Raw genomic sequence first — 27,976 nt, 5'->3', positions numbered from 1 at the left:
GCTCCCTCTGCCTGTGTGCTCTACCCTCTCCCACTCCCCCAATCTCTTTCTTCCTCTGGGTCTCTGTCCCTCTTTTCTAAGTCTCTCTCTCCTCCCCACCCCACTTCCTGTGCCCTTATTTCAGCCCGACTCCATTTTCAGAAGACAGAACCCCGCCCACCCCACCCCAGACTGTGCCCTGCTCCCTCAGGCAGCCCCAGAGCCTCTCAGCCTCCACCCCCAGTGCCCAGGTTCCTCTGCCGCCTCCTCTTCCTCCTCCTCCTCTTCCTCTCCTTCCTGTCGATGGAACCTCAGGGCCTGGCCTAGCCATCTCTGGATTTCCTTGTCCCCACATACATACAGCAGTGGGTTGAGGAAGCAAGTTGATGCCAGCAGAGTGAGCCCCAGAGGTCTTAGCAACCCCCACACATCCCCCAGCTGCAGCCTGGGCCCCCACATGCCCAGGAACTTGAGCAGCATCAGAAGGTGGAAGGGGAACCAACAGACGAACAGCATGGCTGCAATGGCTCCCGGCAGACTCAGCAACGGAGGCCGCCCGGAGACCCTGGCCAGCTGGAGCTGCCCCCGCACCACACTGTGGAAGACACTCAGTACCCCCAGTGGCACCCCAAACCCAAACACCAGCTGATCAAGCACAGGGCTCCAGGCCAGGGGGTCCTGGCCATGCCTGGGGGATTCCAGGGTCGTTGTCCTGTTGCAAGGGTCACTCCAGCCGTTCCCATCCCTCCGAGTTCCCAAGGCTCTCCCAGCCAGGCCCAGCAGAAGGATCCAGAACCCACCAGCACAGATAACTATTTGGCGGACTACACAATGACCCAGTGCCCAGGATGGTTGGAGCAAGGAGGTACAGTGGTCAGCAGCCACATGAGTCAGCAGCCGGCCGCTGGTACTGAAAGCCAAGAAGGCCAGACCTGGATCCAGGTGGCAAAAGGTGAGGCCCAGGGGCCAGCAGCTGTGGGTCCAGGTGAGGCTGAGAGGCAGGAGCCCCAGGAAGACGATGTCAGCTATGAGCTGGTAGCCAACCCAGGCTGCAGACAGAGGGGCAGGATGGAGGGATCCTCTAGGCTGGGCCAGCAGGCTGTGGCTGGCCATGTCCAGGAGGTAAGAGACAATTGTCACCAGAGAGTAGAGGAGAAAGAGAATCGTCCAGGGCAGGTACAGAGTCCCCAGAGGAGCTGGCTGCTGCATCTCCGCAGGGTCCTCCTCCACGGGCTGTATGGAGCTGGAGAGAGAGACAAAGCCTCCACATCAGAGCACACACACAACCCTGCCCCTTTGTCCCAAGCCCCCGATCCCAGCGCCCCCAGAACCCTGGTGCCATTCTCTCCCTGTTCCTGTGACCTGTCACCAGTCTCCCCTCTTGACAAATCGTGCCTCCATCACCCTGACCAGCTCAGCCCTCGCCCTCCTCTCCCATGCCCCCCGAGTCTGTCCTGGTAAGCAGGGCTGACGTCTGCACCCTCCACTGTCCTTTGCCTCCTATGGCTCCCCGTGCTCCTGAGTCTAAGAAGGGAATATCCTACCCGGCCTTCCCCTTCTCACCTATGACCCCCTCCTGTCTGACCCTCGCTCTCCAGGCCCTCCGCTTCATCCCTGCCACCTCCCTCCATTCTGAAGAACACAGACCCTTCAAGTTCAAGGCCCACCAAGGCCATGAGGAGGAGTCAGGCCCTGGACCCTGTCCCACCCCTCAGTCCTCTGACCTCTTGGGTGTCGGCTCAGGTTTTAGACCCAGGTCTTACCACCACTCACCCCCGCCCCCGTCCCCTCATGCCCTGAGCTCACCAGTCAGTGGGTGTGGGGTGTCTCCGGGATACCCAAGCAGCATCTGGTGGTCTGGTCTTCTCTTGACCCAAAGTTTAAATGCATGGTGAGCTCACAAAAAAAAGGGAGTCAGACCTGGCTGGAAACCAGAGAGACCACCCAGCCAGACTGAGTCTGGGCCTCAGTTCCCCACTCTGAGAATGGAAGGAATGGCTTGTTCATCTGGGTACCCCCACGTAGAGTCAGAGCCCCTCAGGGTCTGTGTGTGGTGACTCTACCCACCTCGCCAGCCTCCTGGCCACCACTTCCCTTCCTCCTGCACTGTAGTTCCTAGAATAAACCATGTGTACACACACACACACACACACACACACACACACACACACACACCCTGTCCCTGCTATCTTAACATTCTGGTGTATCTGGCTTGATCTTGTTACTGCAGATACCATACTCCTGTTCACCCTTCAAAACCTCACTGAGTGCCACCTTCTTGAGACGCCCTTCTCTGGCTATCACTTATTTTATCAGGCTGGGAGAGTGTCACTGTCCTTGAAAGCAGGGTCCATCAAGAATGGTCTATTCAAGAATGAGTTCCAGCCACACCTTGAGTAAGGAGCTAGCTATCTATCTACTCTGTGCGGGCCACATTTTTTAAGATTTATTTTTTATTTTATGCATATGGGCATTTGGCCTACATCCATGTCTATGTACCAAGTGTGTGCAATGCCTGTGGAGGCAAGAAAAATGTGGCAGGTCCCCTAGAACTGGAGTTACAGAAGTCTGTAAGCCACCATGTGGGAGCTTGGAACTGAACCTGGGTCCTCCGGGAGGGCAGCCCATGTTCTTAACGTCTGAGCCATCTCTCCAGCCCCACGTACTATGATCTTAACAACACCTGGGCTGTGTGAGACTTGGGTGGATACAGTTGGTGGAGCACTGGCCTAGCCAGCAGAAAGCCCTGGGTCCAAGGCTTCGTGACACAAGCCTGCAATCCCAGAACTTGGGAGATGGAGACAGGAGGATCGGAAGTTCAAGGTCATCCTCACCTATGTAGCAACTGTGAGGCCAGCCTGAACTGCATAAGACCCTGAAAGAAAGAAGACAAGATGGTTTATCGGGCAAAGACGGATGTCACAAAACCTGGCAGTCTGAGTTTGATCCCGGGAACCACAAGCCATCCTCCGACCTTCACACAAATATGAAATGCTTTTACACCCCCAAGTGAATAAATGAACGCAATTTTTAAGCTTAAAATTTGATTTTATGTTTATAAGGGTTTTGCCTGCCTGTAAATCTCTGCACATGTGAGTACCTAAAAAGGGAGGCCTGGAGAGTATGGCTGGGCTGCGGTTGGGGAAGAGGAAGTGGGTGGCAGGTTAAGCCAGGCTTTGTCTTGGGGTTGTTGTGGGAAGTGGGGGAGGGGGACAAGGAAGGAGAAGGGGTGTGGAATTGAGCCTGCAGTCAGCTCCCACCCCGGCCCTGCACCACCCACTCTGCCCATCAACTTTTTGCCAAGCTCCTAGTCTGGGCTCTCCACCCGAAGGCTGCCTCCTCTGCCCTAGGTCTAGCTCTAAGTCCCGTTCTGCTCGCTCTAGAGGCATCTTTTTGCTACCTCCCCCAATCCTCTCCTGCTCCCAGACCTCACATAGCCCCCAGAACCCTGGGACAAACCCCAACCCCCCGCCTGACCCATCACAGAGACCTCTTCCAGCCCTAGCTGGCCCAGCCTCTCCTCCGGACCCTGGCTTGGCTTTGGGGCTGATCTTGGTGCCCAGGGTCTAAACCTCGGGGATGGTGATGGCAGCCTGCACGCAGGAGGCTGCGGGGACTGTGTCCTTCCCTTCTCCTCTTCCAGTCTCTTTCCTTCTTCTTTTCAGTGCTGCTCTGGATGTGGCATAGATTGCCTGGTACACACTCCCAGCTTATTCTATGCTGAGCCACACCACCAGGCCCTCACTACGGGATTCTGGGCAGGGGCTCTAATGCTGAGACACACTCCTAGTTGTTTTTTGTTTTTAAAACAATAACACAGTTAAGTTGCCCAGAACAGCCTTGAGCTCAGAATCCTCCCGCCTTCAGGTAGGTAGAATGACAGGCTGCCCCAGCCTGAGGCCCCATTTCCAAGGCCTGCATCCCAGTCCTGTGGCTCCCAAACTGGAATGAGTGTGAGCACAGCCTCAATCACCACTGTCACCATGGGTGTGGCCGGGGGCATAGACAAGAACAGAACCAGAATTCACACCTGGTGTGGGAGGACAACTTACTACAGGATCCCTGGGTCTTGAGGTCGAATCTTGCCTGGGCAGCGGGTCTGCCAGACCTTCTGAACAGCCACAGGATGAGAAAACTCTGGCTCTGAGGGAACAGCCATCCGCCCCGCACCTGTTCTCAGAGCAGGTTCCACGCTGGGTGGGGGCACGTCAGGGCGGGAAGAGCTCGTGACAGCTACTTCCCAACATGGGTGACAGATCCAGCCCAGACTGGGGACTCTGCCTCCTGCCACCTTCCAGGAGAGACACAGACAGTGAGGAAGGCTTCGCTCTGTCTTCCACGCTGTGTGCTGCAAGCTCCTGGAGCTTTGATCCACAGGGAAGGGGCCTGTGTACCTACTGTGTGCTAGCTAGGTCAGTGCTTGTTGGAAAAGGAGATTGAACAGTCTGGTCTACAGAGCGAGTTCCATGACAGCCAGAGCTGTTATACAGAGAAAGCCTGCCTCGAAAAACAAAACAAAACAACAACAACAAAAAAAAAACAAAAAAAAAAAAAAGGAAAAGGAAAAGAGAGTGAAAAGAAGTCACAGGCTCTCAAGCGCAGTGGTGGGCCAGCCACTGGGTGAATCAGCCACTCCCCAAGATATTAGCGCCTCCTCCAGTTGTCAGGCCCTTCCCCTCAAATATTAGCACCGCCCCTAAGGTATTGGCCCCTCCCCATTGCCCACCCATTTACCTGACAGGTGCCCTATGAACTTGACTCAGTGTGTTAATGGAGTCACACCCATCAAGCCCTGACCCATCACTTCCTTGCTGTGTGACCCTCAGAAAGTGACTTCATCTCTCTGAGCTAAATATTCTCATCTGTGACAGAGGGTCAAGGTGCTCACTCCAGCAGCTTGCATCCATAGAGATGTCTGTCTGGGGCGTAGGGTGCAGTGAGCACCTTTGAGCACCATCAACTGACAAAGTCGTCATTTTCACATGGGATCTTGTTAGAGTAGTTCTGGTCCAGTGCACAGAGGGTAGCCTGCTTTCCCCAGGGAGGTCTCTGTGACTTCTGCATCCACAGAGGCTAAGCTTCTCATCAGGAAGCCTGCTCAGGATCCCACTCTCCCTTCCAGAGGAAGGCAGATCCAAGACTGACCGAGGGAGTGGGAACAGTGAGAACTGAGGAGTGGGAACTGAGGGAGTGGGAACAGTGAGAACCGAGGAGTGAGAACTGAGGAGTGGGAACAGTGAGAACTGAGGAGTGGGAACTGAGGAGTGGGAACAGTGAGAACCGAGGAGTGAGAACAGTGGGACCTGAGGGAGTGAGAACTGAGGAGTGGGAACAGTGAGAACTGAGGAGTGGGAACAGTGAGAACTGAGGAGTGGGAACAGTGAGAACTGAGGAGTGGGAACAGTGAGAACCGAGGAGTGGGAACAGTGAGAACTGAGGAGTGGGAACAGTGAGAACCGAGGAGTGGGAACAGTGGGAACTGAGGAGTGAGAACAGTGAGAACTGAGGAGTGGGAACAGTGAGAACTGAGGAGTGGGAACAGTGGGAACTGAGGAGTGGGAACAGTGGGACCTGAGGGAGTGAGAACAGTGAGAACCGAGGAGTGGGAACAGTGAGAACTGAGGAGTGGGAACAGTGGGAACTGAGGAGTGGGAACAGTGAGAACCGAGGAGTGGGAACAGTGAGAACCGAGGAGTGGGAACAGTGAGAACTGAGGAGTGGGAACAGTGAGAACTGAGGAGTGGGAACAGTGAGAACTGAGGAGTGGGAACAGTGAGAACCGAGGAGTGGGAACAGTGAGAACTGAGGAGTGGGAACAGTGAGAACCGAGGGAACAGTGGGACCTGAGGGAGTGAGAACTGAGGAGTGGGAACAGTGGGAACTGAGGAGTGGGAACAGTGGGAACTGAGGAGTGGGAACTGAGGAGTGGGAACAGTGAGAACTGAGGAGTGGGAACAGTGAGAACTGAGGAATGGGAACAGTGAGAACTGAGGAGTGGGAACAGTGAGAACTGAGGAGTGGGAACAGTGAGAACTGAGGGAGTGGGAACAGTGAGAACTGAGGGAGTGGGAACAGTGAGAACCGAAGAGTGGGAACAGTGAGAACTGAGGGAGTGGGAACAGTGAGAACTGAGGAGTGGGATCCATGGGAACTTTGGGAAATGAGAGAACCCTGGGAGTGGGCCCTGGGACCTGAGGAAACTATGGGAACTGTAGGAAGTGAGAGAACCCTGCGAATGGACCTGCAGGTGCCAGACCACGCTGGACTCACCCTGTACCTGGTTTCCAGGAGCCACCTCCGCAGCACCCTTGTTTCCCAGGCTCACCAGGTACACCCGTGTTCCTTCATGCACACTCTCTTCAGCTTTCGTGCGTGAAGAAACAGAGAGGCAGGAGAGACAGTGGGGCATGGTGGTGCACACCGGATTCCAACATTTCAGAGGCAGAGGCAGAAGGACCAGTGGCTCAAGGCTAGCCACGGCCACATAGTGAGGTTGGGACTAGCCTGAACTACATGAGACAAGAGAGCTGAAGACAGAGGAGGCGCATGAGCAAGCACAAGCAATGCCTGCTCCCACCAAGAGCCTGTCCTCCTCAGCTCCTGTCAACGTCTCCTTTCAACTTGTCCTGCGTTTATTTTATTTTGTGGGTTTTTTTTTTTCTTCTTGAATCACTTGCTAATTTCCTTTTGGACATTGTTTTCTCCTCCTGAGATTTAAATCTACATTAAATCTACAGCTCCTCCTCTGAGGATGACTTTGATGGTTCCAAATGAAGTGCAGCTTCTGCCTGTCTATCCTCAGAGCATGGGAATTCTTTTAAAGGGCATTCTGCAGCATCCAGGGGCGTCAGAGTCCTTTCCCTTTCTTTCCAAAAAAAAAAATTACTTTTGTGTGTAAATTAAAAATAACTAGCATGGCTGTTTTGCCTGTAAGCCCCTCAAGGCATGGGAGTGGCCAGCCCCCACCCCCACCCCCACCCCCACCCCCACCCCGAGGATGCTCTAACAGCTGGACCCAGCCCCATGAGATGCAGGCAACCAAGCTCTACCCCACAGAGGAAAAAGCCCAAGATCAGGACATAAAATCCCACCAATCCCAGGCCACCTGGGAAAGCTCAGCCCACGCCCCCAAGAAACCCTATATAAAGCCTGCCTCCCACTCAGTTCCTTACTGCTTCTCTCTGAAGCAGAGGCAGCCGCCCTCCGGTGTCTTTACTAATACATCTCTCGTGTAAGGTTTGCTGTGCTGTGTGACTTTGTGGTATTCCTTGGCTCTGACTGCCAGGATACCTTTCGCCTCATGTGTATCTGTGTGTGCACTGTCTGCACACAGTGCCCTCAGAAGCCAGAAGAGGGTGTCGGATCCCTTGGAACTGGAGTTACAGATGGTTGTAAGCTGCCATGTGGAGCTTGGGGTCCAACTGGAGTCCTCTGGAAGAGCAGCCAGTAACTCTTAACCACTGCACTTTCTCCTGTTCCTCTCTCTTTGTTTTTATGTGAGTGTGCCTCTGTGCAGAGGTATGTGCATGTGAGTGCAGTGCCCACAGGGGTCAGAAGATGGCGCCAGGACACCTGAAGCTGGATTCACAGGCAGCTGAGAGTCTCCTGGTGTGAACTGTGGAGTGATACTGTGGTTATCCCGGTGAAATGTCCTTGTTCTCAGATGACTGCAGGATTTACAGATAAATATCATGATCCACACTTATATGCAGGCTTTCAGGAGACTCAGGAAACTTCCCATAATAGACGGTCTTGTTGTCTTGTTGTTTTTTTCTGATTCTTCTTTGTTTGTTTTGCTTTTTTAAGTTTTTAAATTAGCAGATATTAATTGCACACAGTAGTAAGTTTTATTATGACATATTCTCTCACGTTTATAATGTAATATTTAATCATATCCATCCTTGTTTCTCTCTCTTGTACTCTCCCACTCCTACTGAATCCTTTTCTTTCCCAACTAGTCCCTGTTATGTGACATTCATTATTCCTGGGGAGATATAAACAAACATCCACTCACCCTAAATAAGGAACTGACGACACCCCAAAGAACAGATGCCACAGAAAGTCCTCTTGGTGAACTGATGAGTTTTATTGGGGCTACTTACAGGGATATGCGTGAGGGTTAAGTACAGGAGCAGAAATGACTCAAAGACAGCTTACAAAGTCCATTCCGGCACAGGTAACAGCTCACAAACTCTGGGATCCTGAGCACACTGCAGTCTGCAGACAGCTCAGCAGGTTAGAGGGTGTCTCGCTCTGGTCTGAGAGTTACTTTCAGCAGTCCTAAGTGCTTATGTATACTTGGGGAGGAAGGAGCCTAGTGAATCTGGTCAGTTTCAGGGACTTCCTGAAGCCTTTGACTTGTTTACTTCCTAGATTAAGGAGCTTCCCTCCAAAATGGAAGGTTTTTAATCTCAGAGGAAATTTGCTACACAACAGTCCTCTGTGGTGAACCTTGGTTGTCAATTGGACCGCATCTGGAGTGAGATGGCTGCCCAAGAAAAGGTGCTTGCTTGCCAAAAGGTGCCTGATGCCTTGAATTAGATTCCCCAAGACCCACATGGTGGAAATAGAGTCAACACCAGAAAATTGTTTTCTGACTTCTACATGTATGCCATAGCATGTACACATGTGTACATGTGCATGTACATGCGCGTGCACACACACACACACACACACACACACACACACGAGAGAGAGAGAGAGAGAGAGAGAGAGAGAGAGAGAGAGAGAGAGAGAGAGAGAGACTCCTGAGGTTGATCCGTGATAGTGTAGGGTCATCTGTGAGCTAGACTTTGCAGTCTCTCTTGTGGACACAGAAGCATCTCACACAGCTACTGTGGCAGGGTACAAAATGACTGTTCTGTCTGGGCAATGTCACTTTGCAGATCTTCTCCTGGAGAGGCAAAGCCTGTCCCTCATGCCTGGATTCTCACTTGTAAGCCCTTCTTCCAGTGGGCCCGGGAGATGCTCAGTCACTACAACATGGCCCTGTAAAGCACGAGGGCCTGGGTTCAATCTCTGGAACCCACATTAAAAAGCTCAGATGTGGCCAGGCAGTGGTGTCGCACGCCTTTAATCCCAGCACTCGGGAGGCAGAGGCAGGCGGATCTCTGTGAGTTCGAGGCCAGCCTGGGCTACCAAGTGAGTTCCAGGAAAGGTGCAAAGCTACACAGAGAAACCCTGTCTCAAAAAAAAAAAAAAAAAAAAAAAGCTCAGATGTGATTTTGCACACTTGTAAAATCTGGTGCTAGCAGAGGTCAGAAGAGGGTGCCGGATGCTCTGCAAATGAAGTTATGGATAGTTATAAATTATATGGGTGCTGGGAATCAAATCTGGATCCACTGTAAGAGCAACACATGCTCTGAACTGCTGAGCTATCTCCCCAGCCCTGGGTGGGCTTCATATTTGAATACCTTCAAACTTGAAAGGGAGTGTTCGTCAAACAGCAAAAACTGGCTGAAACATTCCATTTCTAGTCAGACGGAGGAAGGATGGACAGAACGCTTTCATTTAAGGTCACTTTAAGGAAGTTGCATTTACTATGCATACTTATGACCTATTGGCCAGAAATCATGTTTGTATATAACTGCAAAGGAAACAGGATCTTTCTCTTTCACAGTTCACCGTGTGGGAAATGGATGCTGATGTCTATACTAGAAGGTTTTTGATGATGGATTGCTGGGGGTCTTTCTAGAAGTAGAAGCAGGTCTCAGAAGTTAATGTATTTGTTCATAGACTATGGAAGAGGATGTGATAGTCTGAATGTAATTGGCCTCCATAAGCTCATAGGGAGCGGCGCTACTAGGAGGTGTGGCCTTGTTAGAGTAGATGTGGCCTTGTTGGAGGAGTGTGTCACTGTGTCACTGTGGAGGAGGGCTTTGAGGTTTCTGCTGCTCAAGCTACACTCACTGTGAACACAGATTCCGGCTGCCTGCCTATCAAGATGTAGGACTCTCAGCTCCTTCTCCGGCACCATGCCTACCTGCACAGTGCCATGTCCCACCATGACAATAATGGACTGAACCTCTGAAACTGCAAGCACCCTAGTTAAATGCTTTTCCTTGTAAGAGTTGCCATGGTCATGGTGTCTCTTTACAGCAATAGAAACCCTGATTAAGACAGAGGACTTCTGGTCTGAACCCGAGGGTTTCCACCCTCTGTTGGAGCACTGGTCTGAGGGACAAGATGACTGATAAAACCCTCTTCTCCAAACGCTCTGGCCAGACAGAAAACCCCTGGTGATGAAGATGTAGAGGAAGGGTTTGAGGTAGCTGTTGAAGCAGCCCCAAGAGATGAGCAGCATCTTGGGGTTGCTGCAGAGACGTCAGCAGCACTGACTTCAACAAGAGCACCACACTAAGAGGGAACCTAGATCAGGAGTACAGCCTCTGCCTAGCAACCCCCACCGAAGGGCAGGGGTGTGGATCAATGGTAGAGCCCTTGACTAGGAACCCCCAGTGAGGGCTGGGATTTGGCTCAGCCATAGAGGGCATGTGTGAGGCCCTGAATTCAATTCCCAGAACAAAAACAAAAACCAAAAAAGAGGGTTGGGAGAAGCTCTGTGAGTCTACTCTACTCTAAAAGCACATGCTTCCACATGTGTGCACATCTGTAAGCCCAGCATTTGGGAGGTGTGGGATACATGGTAATCTGAGGCTAACCTTCAGAAGGGAGGTGCATTTCCAGAAATACTGACGTCAAATTTACTAAATGGGTGGAAGCGGTGGATTTACAGATCCATGTATCAGCTCCCAGTCTGAAAGGAGCTGGGGCACCAGGGACAGAACAGACTTGTCATTGCAGGCTGCACCGTGCAAGTGGAGAAGAGGCTACAAGACAGAACGGACCTGGAGAGACAGCTCGGCTGGTAAATACCTGCTGCACAGTCATGGGGACCTGCGGTTAGTCCCCAGCACCTACACAAAAGCCTTGGCTTGGCAGTGCAAGTTTCTAATGCCATCATTGGAAGGCAGAGACAGGAGGATACCTGGGAGTCCCTGGGCAGATGCTCCAGCTGACCCTAGGACAGTGAGAGAGCCTGTGTGACGATCAGGCATCTGAGCAAGCATGGCCAGTGTCAACTTCTGGCTCTGACCATGCAGAGGAGGGAAGCCAGGCCTTTGGACACATTAATCGAACACTTTCTCCCTAAGCTGTGGCCCCAGTCCCTGGTCTGAGACTATGTCTTCCATTCTCAAACTGGCCATCCTCTATCTCTGCCTCCTGCGTACTACAATTACAGGCATATGTCATAACACCATACCTTGGGTGATTTCCTCGCCCACACCTGTCTTCCCTTCCCCACTCCTCACCCCCAAACTCCCCAAGCCTGCCCAGCACATCTAGACCCCATCACATACCTTATGATGCATTGGACTAGCTGGCCAGAGTCGGGCCAAGGGTTCTGACTCTGATATCTGTCTGTCCAATCAGCCCAAGCTGAGGCTCAGGGCAGGGGTGGTATAGAGCTGGAAGCAGCTGATGAAGCTGGGAGCAGATTAAGTTCCAGGAAAACATGTTGAGCAAGTGTTATGATGACCCCAAAGATCAGTATCAAGACTGAGGGACAGGACACTCAATGTAAGGCCTGGATCCTGAGGTCTAAAGAGCCACCTCCCAGACATGGTATGTGTGTCTTGGCTCTTCTCCTCCAGTCATAAAATCAGTTAAGATGTGCAAAGGACTAGATGAGCGCCCAACACAAAGCAGATGTGCAATTAAATACAATTGGCTCTCCTTATTAAAAGTAACGTGGCGGGGGCAGGTGGGGGGTTGGAGAGACGGCTCGGCGATGAGGGTTCTTGCTGCTCTTGCCGAGGAACCGAGTTTGGTTCCCAGCACTGGTGTAACATGGCTCACAACCACCGTAACTCCAGCTCCAGGGGCCCCAGTGCTCTCCTCTGGCCTCTGTGGACACTGCACTCGTGTGTACATACACAGACACAGACTTACACACACACACACATAATTAAAAGTAAAAGGCCCATCATAGCCGGGCAGTGTGGCACACACCTTTAATCCTAGCACTCTGGAGGCAGAGGCAGGCAGATCTCTGAGTTTGAGGCCAGCCTGGACTACAGAGTGAGTTCCAGGACAGCCAGGACTACACACAGAAAAAAAAAAAAAAAGGCTCATCAAGACAAACATAGGACATTTATGTTTCATACACATCTTCTACTTGCAGCCTGATGGTAACTTCATAGTTTTCACAGGTATGTTGAGACTGTGACCCTCCTATTGTGGGGATTTATTAAGGTAACTCCATGTAGTTAAAAAAGAGGTTTATTGGGGGTAACTTACAGCCAGTAAAGGGGGTGGTTACAGGATCCGGGAGAGGTGAAATACAGTCCAATGGTGTTCTCTGGAGAACTCTGCTCGTTCTACCATCCAGCATCCAGGATCACAAGGAACCAAGAGGGCCGGCACATCTGGATCTCGGGTCTTAAGAGCTCCCATCTTGGCCCTGCCCCAGGGGTGCGGCGTCATAAGTAGGCGAAGCAGGTACTGGAAGCCTCATTGGGGTAGTACTTCCAGGTCAAAGCTGGAACAGCTGCCCACTACACCCTCCCCTCAAGACAGGAAAGGATTTTGCACTATGTCATATCAATGCTCACAAAGCTCTGGGTTTCAAACACTGTGGGTTCCAATTTGAGGATCAGGAATGCCGTATAACTAAAATAGTCTCAAAATGCATCAATTGCCACTGGAAGGGTGGTACACCCTCACCCACATTCAGGAGGCTGATGCAAAAGAACCACAAGTTTAAAGCCAGCATAAACTCCATGGTGAAACATGTCTCAAAAACACAAAAAGAGAAACTAGGGAGATGCCTCCGTGGATAAGAGTGCAAGGTGTGCAATCAAGGGGCCTGGAGTTCAAATCCACATCTCCTTGTCATAGCAGGCACAGCCAAGCACGCAAGTACAACCTAGCACTGGGGTAAGGAAGCAGGCAGAGCAACCAGTGAGGGCTGGGGCGTGGCTCAGTGGTAGAACCCCTGCCTAGAATCCCCCAGTGAGGGACTGGGGTGTGGCTCAGTGGTGGAGTCCCTGCCTAGAATCCCCCAGTGAGGGGCTGGGGTGTGGCTCAGTGGTAGAGCCCCTGCCTAGAATCCCCCAGTGAGGGGCTGGGGTGTGGTTCAGTGGTAAAGTCCCTGTCTAGAATCCCCCAGTGAGGGGCTGGGGTGTGGCTCAGTGGTAGAGCCCCTGCCTAGAATCCCCCAGTAAGGGGCTGGGGGTGTGGCTGGCCTGCCCACCCTTCATCACTCAAGGAAGGGCAGCACACAGCATGTTTGCTCTCATTCCCAGCCTTTTGAAGATTCATTATGACAGATCAAATTTGCTACATAGCGTCTTGTGTTTTCTTCCTTTTTTAAATCTTGCTTTTTGTTGGGATTGTGAATGCTATTTTTAACATTTTATGTCATGAAGAATTGCGGCATGGGTGTGTGGGTTCACGTGGGTCTGTGGAAAGAAGATTCAGAGGCACTTTAAGAATGAATCTAGCCTTTCATGATTGCTGGGGGGTCCAGCCTCTTAAGGACTGAAGCACTTTCCCTTCGCCGCCCAGGGCATTTTTATTTTTCTCAATATTTAAAGTTTAGCCAGTTGATTTCTATGTGCTCAAAACAACCTGAAAGGAGCTCCCCGAAATACAATGCCAAGTGCAAATTCCTTGATTTTCCAGGTTTCCTGAAGCAAGTTTTGCATAGGCCTTTGATCCTTGGGAAACTCTCAGACAAGATTCACACAGAGCGTCTAGTTAAACAAAAGATGGATTAGGTCTAGGTGCTGCTCTCTGGAGCCGGGCCAGGAGTAGCTCAGCAGGAACGCAGCCACAATTGATAACATAAAGAAATGAAATGACTTTACTATCTTCTTAATTTGTGTGTGTGTGTGTGTGTGTGTGTGTGTGTGTGTGTGTGTGTGTGTGTGTGTGTGTTTCTGTGCTGCATGGAGACCCCAGAGGAAGATGTCAGGTCATGCTCCCTACAGTTACTCCATCAAGACAGGATTTCCTACTGTTACTGGAGAGGGCTGACTTGGGGCCAGCCTGGCTGGCCAGCAAGGCCTGTGACATCTCCTGTGTCCACTTCCATCAGCACTGGGGTTACAGGCATGCATGGGCATGCTAGCTTTTCACAGGGGTTACATGTGTGCAGCAAGCACTCTCCTCTGCTGAGCCTTGTCCCCAGCCCCTCACACAGACTTTGTATGCTGTTCTCGTAACTGGAGACTCTCTGATCTCTGTGTATTTGTCCTAGTTTTTGTTCTGATTGATTGACAGAGAGTTATATCACATTCAAATGATGACAGCTTGTTTGGTTCCCTTCTGGTCTTTGGTCCTAGAAACCCACCCCAGAATCTGTACACACCTAAGGTGCATTCTCCACCACTAAGCTCCACTCTGGCCCCATCCTTCCCTTTAAGAATAATTTTGTTTTTAAGTGTGTGTGTGTGTGTGTGTGTGTGTGTGTGTGTGCATTCGCATATGAGTGAAGTGCCCAAAGAGGCCACAAAAGGGCATTGTTTCCCCCTGAAGCTGTAGTTACAGGCAGTTTGAGCCACTGTGTGGATGCTGGGATCTGAACTCTAGTCCTCTGAGTTGAGTGAGTACTCTGAACTGCTGAACCATCCATCTCTCTAGCCTCTTATTTTCCTTTTCTTTCTTTATATTTTGGACAGGGTCTCACAGCCTATGCTGGCCTCGAACTCACTATCTCTGTAAGGATAAGTTTGAACTGCTCCTCCTGCCTCCACCTCTGGAGTGCTGAGATTAAAAGCATGCAGCACCACATCCAGTGTATGCCGTGGTGGGGACAGAATCCAGGGCTTAGTGCATGCTGGGTAAATACTCCACCAACTGAGCCACATACCCAGCCAACACACACCACAATGTTTTGATTCACTTCAGAAGCAAATTAATGGAGTCAGCTGATCATAGACCAATGCTTCTGAAGCCAAGAGCTAAAATAAATTTACCTGGCCACCGCCACATTTCCTTCCACCTGCCATGCGGTGGCTCAGGTTGAACCTGAATAAAAGGATCCTTATGTGCTTGCATCAGAAACCGGCTCCTTGGTGGTCTCTGGGGGTTTCTTGAAACAGGTACAACATTTGGTGCATTGGCCAGGAACCCCCATGACCCCATGGGACTCCAGACCGAAGGGTTCCTGACTGGCCGGTAAGCTAAGTGTCTGTCTGTGTACAATTTCATCTCTGCGGCATGCCTAGGTCTGTGATTGTGATCAGGACCAGTTAACGGGTGGACACACCGCAGACCATGATCACAAGGAGCTGAAAGACGTTTCAGACCCCATTAGTGGGTTTAGTGGGGGTGGAGAACCCCACATCTGTAGTAGAGCCCCACCCACATCTGTAGTATAGATGGCATGGGTCACTCCCATGGACCAGCATGAGGCTGGAGTCTTTTTGGTTTTGTCTCCAGGCACAGGAGAGCTGTTTTGTTGTCTTATGTTGTAAAAACAGTTTTGTTTGCCTTTCTGTTGAAATGTCCTACCTATATGAGTGTGTAACTGTGTGAGAAGTGTGGCCACATGTATGCGTGCTTTATGCCTGGGCTTGTGTGTGTGCTGTGACTCCTGGGCCGGATGGCCAGCGGAAAGGATGGAGGTCCCTTTGGTTGAACTGGGACAGACTAACAGAACCGCTTTGTTCCCCATTGCTTCCTTGCTCTCTGACCTGAGCGCAGCAGTGAATGCACTTCAGTGAGTCCCAAGGGCGGCTGCGTGCAGCCCAGGGGCACTACAGGGACCCGGGGCACCCCTGAGTGGGCTAGGCGGACTTGAGCACCACAGGGCCCAGACGTGGGTTTGAGGCCAGGCCCCTGCTCTCTCAGGGAGCCATGGGGTGGAAGCTTCACAGCACATCGAGGGTGGCAGTTCTGGTTGCCTCCCTGCAGGAGTCAGAGAGCTGTGGGGCAGAGCTGGTGGAGCCAGCAGGGGCCTCCAGGAGCTCAGAGTGTGCCTGAACCAGACGGGGGCTGGTGGAGAACTAACTGCCCCTCCAGGGTCACAGCTGAGGAGTGGCCTCAGGTCTGTGCCCCATATCCTTTCTACCCCATCCCAAGTTGCCAATTCCTGGCTTGTGGTTTTTCCCTATAAAAACCCTCTACACCTGGGCTCGTGGCTGCCGCCACATTTCCTTCCATCTGTCATGCGGTGGCCCAGGTTGAACCTGAATAAAAGGACCCTTATGTGCTTGCATCAGGAATAAATAAATAAATTTATCTTCTTTACACAAGCAATCAAAAACCCTCAAAACAACATAATGCTGCATAGCAGGTGATTGGACATTGGCTGTGCCCAGATGTGGCATCTTCAGAGAGACATTGCTCACCTGTGCATCCTGCAAGAGACTGTATGGCAAAGCCTTTGTCAAGAGGCACTCTCGGACTGACTGGAGGGACTTTGACTTTTAAGGGGGAAGGGCTGCTCTTCCAAAATGTCCGTATCCTAAATATGGAGGCATTTCAGACTGAAGGAGGCCAAGTAGCGGGTGCAGGGGTGCATGCCCATCACCCCAGGGCCAGAGAGGCCAAGGAAGGAAGGCATTAAGGTACAGACCTGTCTGGGTTAGACAGGGAGTTACAGGACAGCCCCATCTATGTAGGGAGACTTGATCTTAAGGAACTAGAAAAAGAAACAAAGAGACATTCTGTAAAGGAGGCTAAAAAGGCAGTTATTACTAACCCCAGTGCTGACCCCAGACCGCATCCTCAGCTGATGAGGGAAGGTCCCGTGACAGACCCCACCGAGGGCACTAGAGACTAAGGGCTCAGTGAGTAAAGCCTGCCAGTCAAACATGAGGACCTTAGTTTGGATCTCCAACACTCACCTAAAAGCTGTGTGGGGGGGCATGTAACCCCAGTGCTGAGGAGGGAGAGACAGGAAGATCTAGGGGCTGGCTAGTCAGCCATCCGAACCAATCAGTGAATGACCCTGAATCAGAAATTAAGGTGAGAGAGACTGAGGAACACCGTGGACCTTAACCTCTGGGGAAAAATGCAAGTGTGTATGTATGTGTGTCAACAGACCAAATTAGAATACTATCAAGAGATTAGATAGAATGTCGTGTAAACATCAGGTTTACAGTTGAGTAACCAATTACATAAGGCCTGCCTCTATTCTTTGGAAGTAAATGTAGAGTAACAGGCCAGTGGAAAATCACCCTGCCCCTGGCCTGCCCCAACCCCCATGACTCCTCAGTTCTCCCTTTATAGGAGGTTGCTGGGGTGGACAGCTTGGTCAGGGTATATGTCCCCTTCTCATTAAGTGAATTCTTTACACTACTAATTCTCCCACCTTCATTAAAGAGGTCCAATATATTATCCCATCTTACAGCCTCACTGTCTTAGGATTCCCATTGCTGCGAAGAGACCCCACGACCATGGCAACTCTTGTAAAGGAAAATATTTAATAAGGGCTGGCTTAGAGTTTCAGAGGTTTAGTCCATTGTTGGCATGGCAGGTACAGGCAGACATAGTGCTGGGGAAGGAGCTGAGAGTTCTACGTCTTGATCTGCAGGCAGCAGAAGCCACTGTGTGCCACTCTGGGAGTACCTTGAGCAAATGAAACCTCCGAGCCCACCTCCACAGTGACACACTTCCTCCAACAAGGCCATAGCTCCTATTAGTGCCACTCCCTATGGTCCAAGCATTCCAACACGTGAGTCCATGGGGGTTGCGCCTGTTCAAACCACCACACTCACTTTCCAAGACATTTACGTGGTTCTCACCAACAGCCTTCTTCCTGAGGAGTGCAGGTAAGTCTGGGACCAGGCTAGGGCACATGCAGACAAGGTCCCCAACCAGATTCCCGAATGAATTACAATACCCCAGAGGGCATTTTAGCTAGAGATCAGTTCATGACTCACCACCTGACTGGTCTCCATCAGGCTGCCCTTAAAGCAGTAAATTATGAAAAACTCCCAGAGGTCACCCAGGACAAACATGAAAACCCACCTCAATTCCTAACCACCTTACAAAGGCCCTCTTGACAATATACCAATCTGGATCCCCAAACTCCAGATGGACAATTCCTCCTGACCTACTTCTTCCAGAGATTCCCTGACATTGGGCCAAACCTAAACATCTCAAAAGGGGGCCCCTGACTCCACAGGCAGAAGTCCCATCACTGGCCTTCAGGATAAAACCATGGGAGAGATGAAAGAGGCTGAAAACAACAACAAAATGCTGGCCAAGGCCTTCCCATAGCAACTGCTCAGGCTCCCTTTCCTCCCACAGCCCAAGGACCTCTGGGTCCCTCCTTCAAATGTGGTCAAGAGGGTCACTGGGCTCTGGCCTGCCCAAACCCTTGAAAACCACCCTGATGACATCCAAGTTGCCATCAAGAGGGACATTGGACTGTTGACTGTCCCCAAGTCCCTCACGGTTTAGAGACATCAGACCCAGATCATCCTCTATCCAACCTCCTAGGTCTTGCCATGGACAACTGAGGGAACCTGGGCCCCCTTGGCCCAGCCACCACTGTGCCCAACAGGAGCATTCGGTAGTTATTATGGTGTCAGGGTGACCCACCTCCTTCCTTCTGAACACCGGGGCCATTTACTCGGTCCTGATGGAGTTTTGAGGGCCCACCTCTCCTTCTCATTCACCTATTGCTGGGGTAGGTCAGCCTTATCAGCTTCACCAAACTCTACCACTCAGTTGTATCTTTGGGGGTGTTCCCCTTACCCCCTCCTTCCTAATGGTGCCAGCCTGTCCCGTCCCCTTGCTGGGAAGGGATCTCCTAGCTGAAGTGGGAGCCTCTGTTTCCTTTGTCCCCCCCCCCATCCACTTGACCCCAGGCTGGCCAGCTGTTCCCCTCACCTTCTTCTCCAAACCACACCATCCAACACACATTTTTCCTTGCTGGACTCCCAGGTAGATCCCCGAATATGTGACACCCAAAACCCCTCTATAGCCAAACATCACCTGCCCATCATCATCTAATTACAAAACCCTACCAATTACATCATCCAGGCCCAGTATTCACTCTCTCTCCAAACTCTCAGGGACTTAAACCTCTTATTTCTGACCTCTTCAGAAAAAAACTTAAAAAAAATAAAATGAAAAAGAAAAAACTTTTTGCATGCCACATGTTCCCCCTTTAACAACCTAAAAAAAAAAAAAAAAGAAAAAAAAAAAAAGAAAGAAAGAAAGAAAAAAAAAAGCCCAATCTACCACTTGGTTCAGGATCTCCAACTCATTAACTCTGCAGTGGTTCCTCTTCAAACCATCATACCCACCCCCTGTACTTGCCTCTCCACTATCCCCTCAGAGACCTCTCATTTCTCTGTCCTAGACTTCAAGGATGCCTTCTTTTCCCTTCCTCTCAACCCCAGACACAAAATATCTTTTCCTTTACTTGGACTGACTCAGACACTCACATGTCTACCTAACTCACTTGGACTGTCCTACCCCAGGGGTTCCAGGACAGCTCACATCTATTCAGCCAGGCTTTGGCTTCTGATTTACTCTTTTGTTCCTTCTTAAACCCAAGCTTATACAATACAGATGATCTTCTCTGTAGTCCGTCCCTACAAATTAGCCAGGCTGACACCTCTTCTCTACTAAACTTCCTGTCTGGCTGGGGACATAGGGTCTCACCCTCTAAGGTCCAGCTATCACCTCTCAGGTTACTTACCTGGGACTATTATTCTAACTCATAAGGCTATCATCCCAGATGAAAACACCTAATCCAGTCATGCTTAGTCCCTACCACCAAGGACAGAATTATGTCCTTCCTAGAGTGGCTCTCTTCGTATGCTCTTTGACCCCCTTCCTCCCTTTTTGATCACCCCCTATATGAAGTGGCCCTTCGCCCCCACGAGTCCATCCTTGCAACCATTGCCAAGCCTTCTTGTCAGCATCAACAGGCTCCAGGTCCTGACCCTACACATTCCAGATCTCTCTCTGAGTTACAGAGAAGGAAGGATATGTCCTCAGGGTCCTGGGTCACCAACTGGGAACCTTTCTTTGTGCCCATCATATACTTATCAAAATAACTAGACCATACTGCCCAATGATGGACACCTTGCCAATGTTCTCTGGCCACAGCCAAACTCCTTATTTGTGAATTAAAAACTTAACTATGTCGGGGGGAGGGGGTTGCACACCTTTAATCCCAGTAATTGAGAGGCAGAAGCAGGCAGATCTCTGTGAGTTTGAGGCCAGGATGTTCTACAGGGTGAGTTCCAGGACAAGGGCTACACAGTGAAACCCTATCTCAAACACACACACACACACACACACACACACACACACATGTTAACCTTTGGGTCACCTACCACTGTCTTTTCTTTTCACCACCTATCCTATGTCATAATGTACAAATTATCTTTTTCCTGAGTTCTCTCCCTTCAGGTAGCATTGATAGAGGATGCCACCCTTACCTTTCATCCATGCTCACCTCTCAGCATTTCAAAGCTCCTCCCTTGGCCAATCCTGGGATACTCTCCATCTCATTCTTGCATTGAGACCCTAGAAGAGCTATCACCTCATCCCACACACATACATAAGGGCCCTCTACCTCAAACTACCTACATCTATACAGGGGGTCCAAAAGGCAGGATACACCATCATCTTGGACACCAAGGTGGTTGAGGAACAGGCCCTCCCAGCTCAACCACAAACCAACAGACTGAACTACTAACTCTCACTCATGCCCTTGAACTAGCAAAGGGACAATCCCTAAATCTCTCCACAGACGCCAAGGATGCCTTCTATACCCTTCTTTCACACTCAGCCATCTGAAGGAGTTCGGACTAACAACAATGGGAGGATCAATCACCAACCACGGCCATGTTGAAGGTCTCCAATCTCCCCATGGCTATAGGAGTTGTTCACTGCCAATCACACCAAGTGGACAATTCAGTCATCTTCAGGGGAATAACTGAGCCAATGAAGGGGCTAAAGCTACAGCTCTTGGAGGCTTGGGTCCTTCACATTTCACAAGACATCCTTACTTTACAGCTCACGTCTTCACTATCATCCCCAGACACTCAATTCTATACTATGTGCACCAGCTCTTTCACCCTAATAGCCAGGCTTTGTCTCACTTCTCACTTCACTAAGGCCCATCTACTGCTCACCCATAGAATTTGGGGGTTTTGTTGTTGTTGTTGTTTTGTGTGGGTTTTTTTTTTGTTTGTTTTTTTGTTGTTTTTGTTTTGTTGGTTGGTTTGGGGTTTCTCTGTATAGCCCTGGCTGTCCTGGAACTCACTTTGTAGACCAAGCTGGCATCAAACTCATAGAGATCTGCCTGCCTCTGTCTCACGAGTGCTAGGATTAATGGTGTGCACAATCCTAGCTGGATTTGTCCTTCTTAAAGACTATCACTGCCTCTTGCAAGATCTGTCAGGGGATCTCATCCAAGAATCGACTGGCAACTCAATTTTACCCACATGCCCACTGTCAGAAGAATCTGATACCTTTTTTTCAGGGTGACTGGAAGCATTCTCCACCAACAACAAGGGGCTCAAATAGTCTCAGATCTTCTCTTCTGAGAGGTCATTCGTTACTTTGGAGTATTGTACGACATTTTATGTTCTGACAAATAAAGCTTGCCTGGAGATCAGAGGGCAGAGCTAAGCCACTAGTTAACCATAGAAACCAGGCAGTGATGGCACACACCTTTAATCCCAGCATTTGGGAGGATGAAACAGGAAGATCAGGTGTTGAAGTCACACTGGGCTACTCATGTACCAGTCTAAAAGAGATTGAACCAGTCTAAAAGAGATACAGAGCCAGGTGGTGCATGCCTTTGATCCCAGCACTTGGGGGGTGCACACCTTTGATCCTAGCACTCGGGAGATGAATACAGGAATATAAGGTGGGTGGAGACAGGATCTCAGTGGCCCATTCAGTCTAAGGATTCATAGAAACAGGATCTCTTCTCTCTCCATTCAGTCTGAGGATTAGTAGAGACAGGATCCCTCATTTGGTTTGAGATTTCATAGAGGTAAGAAGTCTCTGGTGGCTGGTTGCTCTGCTTCTCTGATATTTCAGCTTTCACCCTCAATATCTGACTCCAGGTTTTTATAGCTAAGGTTAATTAGATTCATGCTTCATTGGAGTCCCAACCTCCCTTCAATCATATCATGGCCCTGAGTTTAATTCTCAAATCCCTCAAACTTTATCCAAAGCTCTCGAGATCCCTTGGCATTTCCATATCATTCCTAGTCCTCATGGAAGGTCAAGCAAACCAATCATTGCCTCAAAAAAGTTCTTACTAAGCTTTCACAGAACTTCACCTAGACTGGATAAAGCGTGTGCACCTAGCTCTCCTAGGCTGAGGTCCCTCCCAGATGGCCTCTGTCCATTTCTCTGTTCGAGCTTATGTATGGGCAACAGCTCTTAACTCCTGCTCTCTTATCTCAGCCTTCACATCTCCCCACTCACTTGCTTAGCCCCCTGCTCACCTACCTGCACTCTATTCTCTGGACATCCACCAACCATTCTCTATTATGGCCATCTGACCACTCCAACCCATCATCTTTTAATATTGGGAACCTGGTCTTCCCTCTTTCCTGGACCAGTGACCCTACTGCTCTCCCCCTAATGGAAAGAGACATCCTTGTCACTCCCCCTTCTGCTAAACTTGAGGGCCTCCCCCAACAGGGTATACATCTCTCGTCTTAAACCCTTCACTCCAAAATTCAAAACAATGGGATGAATCTTTATTTTACAGTTTAACTCCCACAGACCTTTGCTCTCTTAAACTCCAGAAGACACAAAGACTGTCTTTGATCTCTGGCTTCACACAGTTGACCATGCTCAACTCCACTGCATTGGGCCTTGCTCCCTCCTCTTCTATTTCTTCCTTTCTACACCTGCCTAGGGGTGGCTCTGACATGGGGATGTTTAGCATCCAAGAGACTCTCACTTCTAACCAACAGCCCACCCTGTCAAAGGCTAATCCAGTTCCCTAGAACTCCTTTATCCATCTCTCCTTCATGGTCTTATGTAAGTGTTACAGTTCTGAAGGGAAAGGTATCCCAGCAGTCAGAAGGCAAGGGTTACCACAAAGTCATGCCTTACAACAAACTTCACTCAAGGGATTATTGGGAGGGAGGAATCCAGGAGAGTGGCTGCCTCTGCCAGAGTGGAAAAGGGAAGGCCCAAGCTGAACTGGCACAGGGCTTATAGGGCCAAGCTTTCCAAGGTAGAGATTTTCTGGGTAAGGATGGGTAGGGTTTCAATGTCAATTTCAAAATTGGTTGGATTATCGTGCTCAGGGATTGGTTGGTTTCATTATCTGGGACTGGCTGGTTTTCATGCTCTGGGATTGGTTGGTTTTCAATTCCTTAATTGGATAGGGGCAGGGTGTATTTCTTTGGTGCTGGTCTTAGGTCTAGGATTTTCTTTCACTGGCCCTTTTTTTTTTTTTTTTTGGTTTTTCGAGACAGGGTTTCTCTGTGTAGCTTTGCGCCTTTTCCTGGAACTCACTTGGTAGGCCAGGCTGGCCTCGAACTCACAGAGATCCGCCTGCCTCTGCCTCCCGAGTGCTGGGATTAAAGGCGTGCGCCACCAACGCCCGGCTCACTGGCCCTTTTTAACCCTACAGCTTACCTCCATGCCTGTTTTCTCTATGACCAAAACAAAGATTACCGTAAGAAGTGGCCAGAAACTTACTGAGGTTTCCCATCGTGGTCCTGCAAATACCATGAGATAAATGTAAGCTTTGTTAATCCCTCCTCTTTTTACATACAGAAGGGATCCTTGCACCTCTACATTCAAGCCCCATGGGACACCAGATGGGAGTAGGGTGTCACTGTATTATGACCTATTCAGCAGGTGCCCAGTGAGCACAGTCAAAATACAAAGAGTATACACCCCGTTCTCCCAGCATCTAATTACAGAAAAAACGGAAGATGTGATCCAACATTTATCAAAAGTTCTTACCTCCCTAACGTATCCTCTCTTAGATGACACTAATCCCAAACTGCTGTCCTCATGGTTGCTCCATCTCTTGTTTCAGACCTTAATCTTCATGTATCAGTTACTAAATATTGCTCTGCCTGGCTGCCTTGGAGAATGCTGATTGTGTGTCCCTCCCAGAACAAACTCACAACTGCCACTCGTGTCTTCATCCATCACCTTGTCACTCTCCCCTCAATACCCTTTGTCAGTTGCTCTGAACCAAACATAACTACAGCCCCCTGTCTTTCCCATATTTTTCTCTTTGATAATGCAGGCTGCTTTAACTCCTCAGGGACACATTTTGTGGGCACACAGATTCTTCAGACTATAATGATACCCTAAACCTCAGCACTACCACCCAGTCCTTATGCCTGAATGTTCATGACATCTTCATCCTTTGTGACACTCAGATTTACCAATGCCTACCCATTTGGTGGTCTGGAACTTCTTCCCTGGTGTTCCTTTTTCCAAAACTAGAGATATACCTGGTGAAGAATCATCACTGGTTCCCACCAGAGTTTATAGTGGCAGGGCATGATAAACAAGCTGCTCAAGTCCTACCCTTTCTTGTAGTCCAGATAACTGCTGGTATCTCCACTGGAACAGCGAGACGAACTACTTCTCTAACAAGCTACCATCAACTTTCCCCACAGTTCATCCAAGACTTCTAACAGGTGGTTCAGACCATCCTCAGCCTCTAGGACCATATATACTCACTGGATACCATAATGCTACAAAAATCAGCAAGAACTAGATCAGCAGCAGAGAAGGGTGATGTTGTCCTGACTTTCTTTTTAGGACTTCCAGCTCCCAAATAATGACATGGAGAATTATTATTAATTATGAAAGCTTGGCCTTTGGCTGAGGCTTGTTCCCAACTAGCTCTTATAGCTTAATTATTCTGTTTCTATTAATTAACATTTCAACACATGGCTTTTTACCTGTCATCCATTCTGTATGTCCAACTTGTGCCACGTCTCGCTGGCTAAATCCTCATGCCTAGATTCATCCTGCTGAATTCCTCTCTCTGCCAAGAAGTCCTGCCTATCCTGTCCTGCCTATCTATTGGCTGTTCATCAAACCAATCAGAATAAAACATCAACACATTTCCCCCTTTTTGTCTAAATAAAAGGAAAGGTTTTTAACTCTAACACAATAAAACTGTATACAATAAGAACAATTATCAAGTAAGTATTACTGTGGAGGCCTACAAAGGTTTCCTAGTGAGAACTGAGCTTGTTTTACCCAGCACAGCAGCATTAGAGGATGGCTTGACCATGTGCATGGTTACCAGGTGTTTGGAAGGGTCTGCACTTGGATGTGCAGTATGCTTTGACCTAGCAAGAGGAGGTCTTTTGCTCTGCCCCTTGGCATTCCTTTTTAAAAAAAGCCCTTTAGAAGAGACAGAAGGAGCCGGTGGATAAGGATCCAGGCCCTCCCGAGCTATTCTGTGTTTCTATCTGTCTCTCTCCCTCTATCCTTCTATCTAAATATTTCTCACTTCTCCCTCCTCAAGAGTAGTAACCTTGGATAAAAGTGGGAGCAGGCCTCCCACAGATTACATTAATTGTATTTGGCAAATTTGGAGAAATTTGGAGAAATTATTCTATCTTGATGAGTCCAAAGTTTTATACCTAAACCACTTTCTATCATAATTTGTATTACCATCTTAAAAATATCTTTTTAGAACTTAAAACATTTTCTTAGATAGATAACTTAAGCTTTTATGTCTCTCATCCTTTATAAACTTTAAATCTCCTTTTAAGTTTGTTTTTCTGAATTTGGTAACAAAGAAAATGGCATAACTATCTAGTCTTCAGCTCCATCAGAGATCCAAAAAGGATAAAATATTACCTAAGTAAGCAGGAAGTGCAAAGCAAACAACTTCTAAAACTATAGAAATGACAGAGACAGCTGGCTGCCTGGACCCAAGATTCCTCTGCAATGTTGGGGCATCCATCTTAAGTCTACAGGCCTAGAATATCTGACAGACTTTTCTGTAGCAGGAATTTTTGAAGGGCTGTCCTACTTTGTCTTGTCAAAGTTCAGCAGTCACTTCCTTTGTGTCCTGCTTGTCCAGTTTGAACAGTATACTGTCAGCAGTTGAGGCAAGGGCAGTTCCTAGCCAAAATGGCTAGCTTTGCCACATAGAAAGCAAACTTCATATGGGGGTTCTTTGATACCCATCATCTTCTCTGAAATAGATCAGTGCTGCCAGAAACAGACATATCTCACTGTCATGAAAAGCCTTATGTTAGTAAAACATCTTAAATGCCATATTTTGTAGCTCTCTGAGGTGTTTGAAGACCACTTATCTTTCTAAAATATATCTGTTTTACCTTGAAAACATACCTAACATGCCTATAAGTTTGATTTAATAGGTGACTACTAACCTGCATTTCTTAACTATCCTAAATAGTTTGTAATAATAGCTTTTAAGGAGTAGAACTTTACATTATATTTTTAAATGAGCTCTATAGGTTCAATACCTTAAATGAAAGTAGAAACATATATACAGGATGTTATGACAAAAAAATCCTTAAATTTGTATCAATCTACAAAAATAAAGAAGAGTAGAAACATATGTACAGTATAAAAATAACCTTTGTCTCGATATACAAAAAATCCATACCAATGTGCAATGTTTGAGGCTAGTAGTTGCTTTTTAGTTTAAAAGTAGATTAAACAATCTACCTTTTTATCCTATCATTCCTATACCCCCCTTTTTTTCTTTTCATAAAGAGATCCCTTAATTTAACTTCCTTTGCTTAGTTTCCTCCCCAACCATGTAACAACTTGCAACTAACCTACCTGAACAATGACAGATATCTATAACCCACTGAGTGACCAAAACCACCCACCCCACCTCTTGGTAATATGGGAATTCTTAAAATTACTTTCTGTTGTCTGGGGGTGATGGCATCTTTAGGGGACCCTGAGAAAATTGAGATAATGGTCAAGTCCTGGGAGAGTTAGCTGTAACATTTGTTGTCCAGTCTCTGTGTGATGGGAAAGTTCAGGGCTTATCTGAAGACCTGGCTAGAGTAGTCTGTGAGGTTAGACCATCTCAGCTGGCAGCTTTAAAGTTGTCTTGAGCAATTTTTTGAAGAAACTTCAATAGAGGTATTCTGAGAGGGTGGATCACCTGGGCTACTTGTCTTTGTTAGTACCTGGTTCTTTTCTTCTGAAAACACACAAACATTTAAAGGTAAAATTCATATCTGCACTAACACAAGTATGGAATGTACAGTATTCATAAATCAGCTAATGATTTTCTGTTCTATGTTTGAGCAGATAAAAGGCATCTGTCAACTTTATAAGTCTGTTTGGACTGCATAACCAACTGTAATATAAATCTCCATCCATGCCACATGAAAGGATGGCAGGTAATAATAAGTCAGGAGGACTCTATAGCCAATAGATTTATCATGTCTCATCCAATCTCAGAGTTGTTCCCATGGTAGAAAGATCAGCATATACATCACCTGTCTTGTGATGTTTTTTTCTTGGTTTCTTCCTTCATGTCTGAAGCTATGATTTTCAGGAGGTCTCCCCCTATCAAATCTAACCTTTATGAATTTTGAAGAAATCCATAGTGCTGTTGGACGGTCTGTATGTCAAATTGCTCTGATTGATCAATAAATAAAACACTGATTGGCCAGTGGCCAGGCAGGAAGTAGGTGGGACAAGGAGAGAGGAGAATTCTGGGAAGCAGAAGGCTGAGGCGGGGAGAGACACTGCAGCCGCCGCCATGACCAGCAGCATGTGAAGACGCCGGTAAGCCACCAGCCACGTGGCAAGGTATAGATTTATAGAAATGGGTTAATTTAAGATAAAAGAACAGTTAGCAAGAAGCCTGCCACGGCCATACAGTTTGTAAGCAATATAAGCCTCTGTGTTTACTTGGTTGGGTCTGAGCGGCTGTGGGACTGGCAGGTGACAAAGATTTGTCCTGATTGTGGACAAGGCAGGAAAACTCTAGCTACAAATGGCGCCCAATGTGTTGGCAAGAGTTTCCACCTAAAACCTGAGAAAAGATTCTAAAACGGAACTA

The 27,976-nt window shown here is 48.7% G+C and overlaps 1 protein-coding gene across 1 annotated transcript; it reads right to left on the bottom strand.

Moving 5' to 3' along the window:
- Nucleotides 1-115: 115 nt before the first annotated feature.
- On the bottom strand, nt 116-17,389 carry Gpr32 (G protein-coupled receptor 32). Its single transcript, XM_076554413.1, is given in 5 exon segments — nt 116-228; nt 231-1,222; nt 4,032-4,212; nt 15,681-15,894; nt 17,348-17,389. Coding segments are annotated over 5 exon segments (1,542 nt in total).
- Between the last annotated feature and the right edge of the window lie 10,587 nt (nt 17,390-27,976).

This window comes from Peromyscus maniculatus, chromosome 1 (assembly GCF_049852395.1).
Source record: "Peromyscus maniculatus bairdii isolate BWxNUB_F1_BW_parent chromosome 1, HU_Pman_BW_mat_3.1, whole genome shotgun sequence".
Classification (NCBI taxonomy): Eukaryota; Metazoa; Chordata; class Mammalia; order Rodentia; family Cricetidae; genus Peromyscus; species Peromyscus maniculatus.
The sequence above is the reverse complement of the archived record's forward strand: the minus strand, read 5'-3'. Positions and strand labels throughout refer to the sequence as shown.